At 45.7% G+C, this 9997-nt stretch overlaps 1 protein-coding gene across 1 annotated transcript in view; it reads left to right on the forward strand.

Annotated features, from left to right (window-relative positions):
- Positions 1 to 311: 311 nt before the first annotated feature.
- SCNN1D (sodium channel epithelial 1 delta subunit) overlaps positions 312 to 9997 on the forward strand; it is an 18750-nt gene continuing 9064 nt past the window's right edge. Inside the window, exons 1-3 of the mRNA XM_019511825.1 lie at positions 312 to 636; positions 2644 to 2902; positions 3627 to 3820. Coding sequence (XP_019367370.1) covers positions 326 to 636; positions 2644 to 2902; positions 3627 to 3820 — 764 coding nt within the window. The 5' untranslated portion in view covers positions 312 to 325. The remainder of the gene's footprint in view (positions 637 to 2643; positions 2903 to 3626; positions 3821 to 9997) is intronic.

The following is a 9997-nucleotide window of genomic DNA, read 5'->3' on the forward strand; positions in this document are numbered from 1 at the left end:
ATGCTAAGAGACTTTGCAAATGTTCCCAATAACCTCACCGAAATGCCAGTAGCAAGTTAAAACTACTTGGGTGCCCATTCATTTGCATGGCAGCACCAAAACCCTCCAACAGTGCTGCTATTTCCTGGTATCCGAGTTCTGGAAACAGAGATGTTCCACACTAGACAATGGTGAAACTCATTGACTGCACTATGCCCTATATAAAAGACATGGGCCACACCTGTTCATTCTTATGAACAAATTAGGATAATTTTATTTATTTGCTTTTTATTTTTTTATTTTTTTTTTAAACCTGAAACAGCCTTAGAGGATGGATCAGGACCTGATGAGAGAGGAGGAGGAGGAGGAGAAGGAGGAAGGCCTCATTGAGTTCTATGACTCCTACAGGGACATGTTTGAGTTCTTCTGCAAGAACACCACCATCCACGGCACCATTCGTCTGGTGTGCTCAGACAGCAACAAGATGAAAACGGCTTTCTGGACCCTGCTCTTCCTCGCCAGCTTTGGGATGCTGTACTGGCAATTTGCACTCCTATTCAGCCAGTACTGGACCTATCCTGTTGTGACAACCATGTCAATGCACTCAGAGCCCAAGATGTTCCCAGCCATTACTCTCTGCAATCTCAACCCATACAGGTAGGCTGGCATTTACCGAGGGCTGCCACACTTCCAGTACTGTTGCAAAGAAAGGTCTGATAACTTTTTTTTTTCTAATTTGAGGATGATCCAGCTGGGAGCCTGAGGGTACAACATCTTTATTTGCAGGGTGGTTAAACTCTGGCCTCGGTTTGGGAATGAGTGCTAGTGGGTGCATAGCCATGGATTATCTTTTTCCTTCCAGGTGTAAGGGAGCTTTCCATAGTATCTTCTTGGACTTAACAGATTTTCTACATTGGTAAAAGTGTTCTTGCCTTAAACTACACATCTCATCCAAAGCCATTCACATCTGAACTATAGGCCACTGGAGTGAGAAACTACATGTTGTTTTATTGCGAGCTGAATCCTTCAGCCTTTCTGATACCTAGGTGTGGGAATTTAGGGATGGGCACAATCACATTGTCTTCCATGGAAGACAGTGTATAAGTGGGCTAACAGGATGGAGCCCAAATTTTTATCCAATGCTTATCAAATGATTTAGTCAGCAATTATTTAACTTGCCTATAATAGTTACCTATCAGCAGCTTGCTTTCAGAAATGCCTGTTTGTGCAGCTAAGTCCAGAACGACTGCACATTCTGGGGATTCAATTTAAGAGCCTACATTTCGGAAGTAAGATCATTCATTTTTTGGAATTATTGGTTCAGGACAGAGGTACCATAAGCCAAATAGGACAGGAGATTAAATGTTGTTTCCAGCTTTAAAAGAAAGCCATGCACTTTGACAGATGATTTATCTGGGAAGATAGGGGGCTGGATTCAGTGGCTCTGAAGTCCCTTCCAGTGGTTGTGTGTATATTGGTGCTCCTACAGATGTGCTTTTCCAACTGAAGGAAAAAGGCCACTGGAAACTGTTGCCAGCCTTACCCATTTTAAGGGGGCCAAGGCTAAACTGCAAAAGTGTTGCTAAGCAGACGGCCCAAAGCCTATTTCTGAGTAACCATAGTGTAGACCTTTGCAGATGTGACAACTAATTTGGTCAGCAAGCAAAGGAAACCATCAAACACAATTAAACAAAGCACAAGGAGATAAGGGAAGACCATACATTAAATACAGCTACTCCTTGCTTAATGTCAGAGTCACATTCTTGGAAAATGTGACTTTAACTGAAACGACGTTAAGCGAATCCAGTTACATCACAGTAGTTACCTACTAGCAGGCGGCAGCCAAACGATGTTATAACCGAACGCTGCATGACTTTAAACGAGTACGTTCTCTAATAGATCAGTAACGTAATAACAAAACAACATTAACCGGGATGACATTAAGTGAGGAGTACCCATACTCTATACATACTGTATCATAGCTTTATCTTAAAATAGTAGTAGTGATTAATGTAGCCAAATGTATTAGATGTTCTTTTGCTATAATAGGTATTGTTTTTTTTACACATCAACAAAAATAAGACAGTCCTGTTGGAGAAGTAAGTAAAGTAAGGTAAAGACGAAACATAAACAGCATGCCGCTTTGGGGAAGGAAAGGAAATAAAAAAAAAAATATATATATATATATATATATACACACACCCTCCCTCTCTCTCAAGAATATAAATCCCAACTAATTAGCACCTTCCAAGTCCACAAGAGATCTGGTTCAGTCCAGTTCCAAAAGTTTCAGTGAAGCAAAGACTTTTAAATAAAACCAAACAGAGCTCATTTATTAAAATATTAGAACAGGCCATCTATAAACGCTGGACGTAGGCTGGAGGGAAATTCGGAGAACACAGCAAATCAAAGACCTGCTGCCAATCTGTGCGCCAGCCTCCTCCCCACCTCTTTAGTCCCCCAGCCAGTATAGGCAAAAAATCAATGTTGTGCTGTTGTGTACAGCCAAACAGACTTGGGGATAAATGCTTATTTTCATGTTTTAAAGTGCAAGCAAATACAAGAGCGGACTGTAAACCTGTTTTTGCCTCTTATCGGTAGCCTATCCACAAGATGACCTGTAATCTGGGTAACAAGACTCCTGTTTATTTGTGCCTTCCATAGGTTTTCCATAGTCAGTGAGAATTTGGCTGAACTGGACTTCTTGGCCGTGGAAACCATTGCCGGTTTATATGGCAGCTCAGCCACAGCAAACATATTCCACGGTGAAGAAAAAATCATCAAAGTGAAGGACTTGACTAGAAAGGAGCCTGGCAGCTTCGGTCTGCCTGATTTTCAGTTGAATCGCAACATCCCACTGGTGAGGACGTATATCATTGATCCTGTGTCCAAGAAGAACATTTCCATGGTGGGCTTTAGGTTGGTAAGTGTAACAAAGCTTCAGCACCTTGTTGGCCACACCGCACAACCTGTGCAGCAATGAACTTGGCTGAACTGTCCAATAAATGTCCAAAGAAAGATATCTGAAGTCAAGCAACAGTGTCCATTGAAGATCCCTTCCCCACCTTAAACCTTTATTAACATGCAACTCTGGTGGAGAAAACACAGTAGCAGCATTAATTATTTCATCAATACAAAAGTAAGGGGATTCCCAGAGCTGATCTTTAGAGCCCTCCTCTAGACAAGAAGCAAAAACTATGATGAAGGGAGAATGACGTGGTGTGAAGTGCCCAGATCGTGTTTTTACTTGTTATTCTCATAACCAGTTCTGCAGCTCTGTACTCAAGCCAACTTCCATGGCAGTCGGTGTGGTTTTACGCTGGGTAAGAAAAGAGAGGTTTCCAGGACTTGGCCAGTGCTTCACTGGTGATAGAGCCCCTCCACTGAGTTTAGCTTCTCTTTTGTCAGGGCAACCGGGAGGAATACTTCCATCCCTTTTCTGTCCAAGGAGTAATTACAGTAATTGGGAACATATCTGAGGTGGTCCCATCATGGGCCCAAGTGTGTACACACTCAATACCCCGGACCTTCCCTAGGGCTCATCTTTGGACAGGACAGATGTTGTGCCCCACAGCTATAATTCCCCTCGCATCCTCACCTTGCACATCTGGAGCCTCATTTCCTTTCTCCTCCTCTTTCCTCTCCAGTGCAACGCTACAGGTGAGAACTGTTTTGACAAGACCTACTCGTCTGGGGTGGATGCCATTCTCGAGTGGTACAGGTTTCACTACATGAATATCATGTCTCAGCTCCCGGTGATAATCAACATTACTGCTCACGAAGATCAGATAGACGACCTGGTCTACTCCTGCCAGTATGATGGGGAGCCCTGTAAAAACAGGTAAAATCCCTGAAGAGCTCCTGACAGTGAATTAGCAAAGCCCAAGCGGCTTGCAATTATGCCAGAGCTTGCAAGGGTGAAAGAAGTCTGGCATCCGTCCTGATGGGCTGCCAGAATAAGTGAGGGCTCATATTGGAAATGTGGTGAAGAGGGAGGCTTAAAGCACAGGGCTGGATGCTAGGAAGCCTGGATTATGTTCCTAGTTCCCTCTGTGACCTTGCGCAAACTACTCAGGCTGGGAATTGGGGTTTTGACTCTTCTGAAAATCCCAGGCCTGGGATCTGTGCTCTCTGGGGCTTGCTCATTTGTAAAAAATGAGGGGATTTTTTTTTTAAATCACGGTTTGTAAAGCACTTTGAGATCCTCCAGGGTGGGGAAAGGTTCTGGCAATCATTAGTATAAGCCTCAGGGAGTCCAGTCTCCTTGGTTTATCTGTCCATGCAGGCTGGGTTTCCTGCACACGGTGCAAACCCAGGTTCATCCCCCCTTGTTCTTCTCTTAGATGTCATTAAAGAAAGGAAAAAAGGAAAAATTTATGTAACTCTAGTGAGCTGGGCACCTTGGTGCAACCCCCTGCCCCAGCAAGGGCAGTTGTTAGTGATACTAAGTCAGCTCTCTTGGTGCCAAATTCCTGCTGCTAAAAGGTCCTTTGCAGTATTGCTGGCCAAGTTGTCTTTAAGAAGAGAAGCCAGGGGTCCTGCGTGGGTGCCAAGACTCCTCAGCGGTGTAAGAGGCTACAGTAAGATCACCCGTGACCTTTGGTATATGTTGGTCAGAGCAAAGGAGTGGGAAGAAGAGGCTGCTTCACTGAGACAAGCAACTGGAGAGACCCCTTGCACTTCTCCTACCTGGGGAGGGCCACAAGGGGCAAGCAGGCATGATCTATTCACTCCTTCCTCCTGTAGTGATCTGGGCGCAAAGAAGGAAGCAGCTGCCACCTCATACAAGTGTAGGGTCGCTCCACCTCCCCATGCACCTGCCCTGGCACATTTCTGATGGCAGAGTCGAGCCATGTAGGAGCATGCCACTTGCGGGCCAGCTGCTGCCCTCAGTTGCTGCCAGCAGACTTGCCTGGGTGAGGGCACAATTTGAAGAGCATGCCCCCCACACCTACAAAAGGCTTTAACCTGGGTCACTTGTGACCGTCCATGAGCCAGGTGTGAATGCATAGCTCTGTAGAGACAAGGAACTTGGTCCGGGTGTAGCAAAAGGACCTAACGCAGCAATTCCCATGACTGCCGAATGGCTGGTAAAGGTTGCCCTGAGGTACAGATGAAGGCAGTATCTCTTCCTAGTGTCCTCAGCAGAGGGGAGCTTTGCAGCCCACACATGGACAATTTTAGGCAGGAGGGTCAAAAGGTCTTTCCCTGCCTGGAGAAAACAGTCATGGCTTTGGCTCTCTGAAGTTGATGGAAGTGCTTGCTGACACTTGCACCTAACATCCCTCCATGTGCACGCTTTGCAATTACCACCATGAATCAGGTGCCTTGCTGTTGCTGTGTTCATCTGGCTCTGTTAATAAGCTGGAGCCACACAAGGCAGGTAGAAACAGAGAGGCTGAGTTGAGCAGAGAAGTTTCACCGCATTAAAAGACAGCGCAAGCAAGAGAGAGGATGGTGCTGGCCTGCTGGCTACAGCAGAGGATTGTCTTCTCATGGTTTAAACTGGTCCAGTGGGCAGAGCACAGAGCTGGAAGCCAGCTCCTCAACTGCAGTCCCAGTTCCCCAATCTGCCTTGTGCCCTCTGGGCAAAGCCCGTCCATTGAAAATGTAAATCTTAGTACACACCTCTGCCAATAGGGTTGCGTAGCAATAGGAACAAATACCTATCACATGCTCTTCTGATTCACGGATAAAAGCATGTGCAAGCAGTGGGTGTTGTCTTCTTCCTCCTAAAAACTGCACAAGCTCCAGGGCAGATCCTTTGCCAATTTGCAATAGCTTCGCTCCACTGACGTCAACCCAAGGAAGGATCCAACTCTGTGGACAGTCCAAATACAACCCTTCCTTGGGATTAGCTGTACTGTGATCTCTCATCACAGCAATGAGACAGATCTCAGCTTAGCTAATCCTGGCTTTTCCCTGGCAGAACCTCCTCTGTACTCATGAGTCTCCAGCCCACTTTTTAAAACTCTGCTGCAACTAGTTACATTATCTGCTTTACATGACGCAAGGAAAACTGCACATTACCTTTTCATCTGGTTAAGATACGCGACAGTGGGATGCCTCAGCAGAAAAGGCCAGGCCCTTGATACAGCAGTATAGAAGGGAAAGCTAGCATTGGTGGTGGTATTAAGTTGTAGGAATTAATCCTTTTGATTGGCACTATTTGGAGTGTGTTTGGAGGACTCTGTGCCTTCTCCTTGATGAACAGCACATAGATGGATGAATATTTATTTTGCTGTAGCTAATAAATGCATTGATGAAAGAAGGGAGCAAGGTAGAAAAGGGGAAGGATCATATTTGGTGTATTCAACAGCAGTCAAAGTCCCCTTCCTTTAGTATTAAGACAACAATGCAGCATCATACTTATTTTCTGTCTCAGTGGATTTGGGCTAGTCCCTTCCTGACCTGTAGTAAAAAAAAAACTCCTGGAAACGAGATTAAATGTTCTTCTGCAGCACTGCTAAAAGTGCAGTTGATGTCAGAGCAAAACTAGTGATGTCCAAAACAGGAGCAAATGCCTGCTACTTTAATTAAAGCTGGCTGGCACAAGTTCCTCCCTTGCCATCACATGCTGTTGGAGTCAGAGAAGATCCAGTTTCTGCTTGTGTTGGAAAGATGTGGGTTGCAAAAGCTGCATCAATGCAGCTCCAAGTCTGATCTCCCCGAGATCATCAAGATGCAACTGGGGAGGCACAAGCACACTTATGAAAGCTCTGCTTCAGTGGAGCAGAAACAGCAGGGCAGTTTTTCAGCCAGCTAGAACGGCCTAATGAAGAAAGGGTGGGCCCTGCTACTCGGGGATGCAGCAGTGGTGGGTCTCAAACTGTGCCCCTGGAGCCCCAGACTATTGGGGGGCTTAAGTATAAAAAGAAAGCAAAGGCAGGTGGATTCCAATTAGTTTGAGCTGGAACTTCCTTGTTAATGAAGATAGCAGTCATTTTTTCAATGGGGAACAGGACCACAATACCAGTGAATGGTTTTTATCATGAATGAGTAAATTGCTCACCAGAATGCAGCTAGTATGAAGCCCAAGCAGATGGATCCTCAGTGTCAATGCCTGTCACGTGGGCAGTTTTGTCTGGCCAGGCATAGAGCCACCCTTGGGAACAGATCGGCACTCTGAAGGGCACTTTTGCTGCACGGTTTTGGAAAAGCAATGCGATTTCCATAGCCAATGTTGCCTTCCATGGGCTGTGGGTGGCCCTGTATGGACTGTACTGTACCATCACCCTGGAAGCATACAGCTTGCAAGACACCAGGTCTCCAGTTCCATTAGTTTACCTCCCAAACATGAATAAAATGAATGAAATCCCTGTACATGTGAAGGTTACAGTAACAGGGACTCTTTTCCCTGTGCCATGTGACCTCCGCTGATGCTTGAATGGAAGGGCTGCAAAGCAAAACAAGGATAATCCAGAACAACCAATGCAAATCTGTGCATGCCTGGTAAAAATAACTTCTCCTGCCTCCACCCAGGAGCAACTCTGTGCCTCTGTGGGGTGATACGCGTGTTCTTCAGCAGAACAGGAGGCATACATCCCAGAGTATGGAGCATACTGAAATCACATTTCAGGCTTGAGACAGAGGAGAAAATTCCTGGCCAATGGGCTAAAAGCTTAACAGTGTTTAACACACTACCCCCCGCTTCTTTATGAAATCTTATGTTAAAGTGTTTACACAGGGCACAGTTTTAGGGGAGCGGGCACATTCAATAATGACAAGTACAAAATCCTGCACTTAGGACAGAACAATCCCAGGCACCGGTACAGGCTGGGGACCGAATGGCTAAGTGGCAGCTCTGCGGAAAAGGACCTGCCAGTGACAGTGGACAATAAGCTGAATATGAGCCAGCAGTGTGCCCTTGTTGCCAAGAAGGCTAATGGCTACTGGGCTGCATTAGTAGGAGCATTGCCAGCAGATCGAGGGAAGTGGTTATTCCCCTCTATTCTGCACTGGTGAAACCACATCTGGAGTACTGACTTCAGTTTTGAACTCCCCACTACAGAAAAGATGTGGACAAATTGGAGAGAGTCCAGCAGAGGGCAATGAAATGGTTTGGGGACTGGGGCACATGACTTCTGAAGAGGGGCCGAGGGAGCTGGGCATATTTAGTCTGCAGAAGAGGAGACTGAGGGGGATTTAATAGCAGCCTTCAACTACCTGAAGGGGGGTTCGGAAGAGGTTGGAGCTGGGCCGTTCTCAGTGGGGGCAGATGGCAGAAGGAGGAGCAATGGTCACAAGTTGCAGCAAGGGACATTAGTTTTTCCTAATATCTAACCTCTCTCACTAGGAGGGTGGTGAAGCACTGGAACAGGTTACCCAGAGTGGTGATGAACTCTCCATCCCTGGAAGTTTAAGATCTGGCTAGACAAAGCCCTGGCTGGGATGACCTAGTTGGGGATAGTCTTGCTTTGAGCAGGGGTTGGACTAGATGTGAACTCCTGAGGTCCCTTCCAGCCTTGATTTTCTCTATGATTTATACAGAGGTGCCTCAAGCATTGACTAGTTGTACCTTACACCTAAGGCTTTCGAAGTGCTTTACCAAAGGGGTTTGCAACCTTGTCCCTGGTTTAGAGTGAGGGAACAGAGAGGCACAAAGAGCTTCAGTGAATTCAACGAGGCCACACAGCAAATCGGGGGCTATCAGAAGCAGAGGCCAGGTTGCCTGACGTTCAGTTCTGCAGTATCACTATTAGACAATGCCAGGACCCTGAAGTAAAGATGCCTGAATTGTGAACTGGATCAGTTACGTTAATCGTAAAGGAACATAACCCAGCACAAAGCCTAGAACGGCATAAATCCAAACCAGAATCTCCCTAAAATTGTCCTGTTGCCCTGGGCCAGTCAGGGAAGGGGGATAATTGTATGGTCCCCTACTGGTGTCCTCTGCCATGCTAGATATATTTCCTTAGCATTTCTTTCGTGCCACCAAAGAGGTAGATGCTAGCATGCGCTCACTTCAGCCCAATTCCACTACGTAAATGTGCTTGAGCTGCCAAGCATTGTGCACAAACATGGTAGAGCCAGGAAATGTTTGCTTAAGTGCTGTCGAAGCACTTATACCTTGTAACGGCCAGAGCTCAAGGGCTGAAACTCAAGATTGGTAGTAATAAGTTGATTTGATTTTGGTCCCAAGTCACGATTACAATGCAGCCAATGCTTGCAACCCAGCTGAAGCTTCTTTGCACATATGAAAAATGTCACGTGCAGCCACACTGCATGAGATCAAAGAGACCCTAAATAGCAGTGTTATTCAGCATTGCTCGGCAAGGTATCATACAAGGCACCATTACTTGGCACATCTTTATGGCAGAAGGATATTTAAGGCAGCCTAAACCTTTAAAGCAGTTGTTTACAAACTTTTTTTCATTTATGAACCCCTAAAAAAATTCAGTGGGGGTGCAGACCCCTTTAAATTGTAAGTGTGGGTATTCACATACTTCTGACTGATCATAGTCAGCTTTCGTGAACCCCTTAGACAGTCTGCAGACCTCCAGGGGTCCATGGGCCCCAGGTTGAAAACCACTGCTTTAAAGCATTGGTTTAAGTTTCAGCTAAACATGGCTAATCAATGCTGACCTTTGAAAGCAGCGCGTCCAGTGGTCACAGCAACGAAAAAAGAAGTCAGGACTCCTCAGTTTTATTCTTGTTTTTGCCACTCACTGTGTTATACTGTGCAAGCCGATCCTCATGTGACTCAGTTTCCCCTTCTGACCATGGGCACAATACTTTCCAAACGTTGTCAAGGTTTGGACATCTTCTGATGACAAGTCCCCTAGAAATACGAGATGGGTTATCACCATTTGAATTGTTCTTAACAATATTAATGTACTTAATTATAAGATGGAGACTGAAGTATCCCTGTTACTTATGAGTGCTCTGAATAATCAATTAGCATCAAACTACTTTGTGAGTATGAAAGTAATATAGAAAGGCAGTAACTCTATCTGGATTGTAAGCTGCTTGGGCCAGGAGTCATCTTTTTTATTATGTTCGCGGGGGGGGGGGGGGG

Source organism: Gavialis gangeticus, unplaced genomic scaffold (assembly GCF_001723915.1).
Source record: "Gavialis gangeticus isolate Ggan-Ray unplaced genomic scaffold, GavGan_comp1, whole genome shotgun sequence".
NCBI classification, from domain to species: Eukaryota; Metazoa; Chordata; order Crocodylia; family Gavialidae; genus Gavialis; species Gavialis gangeticus.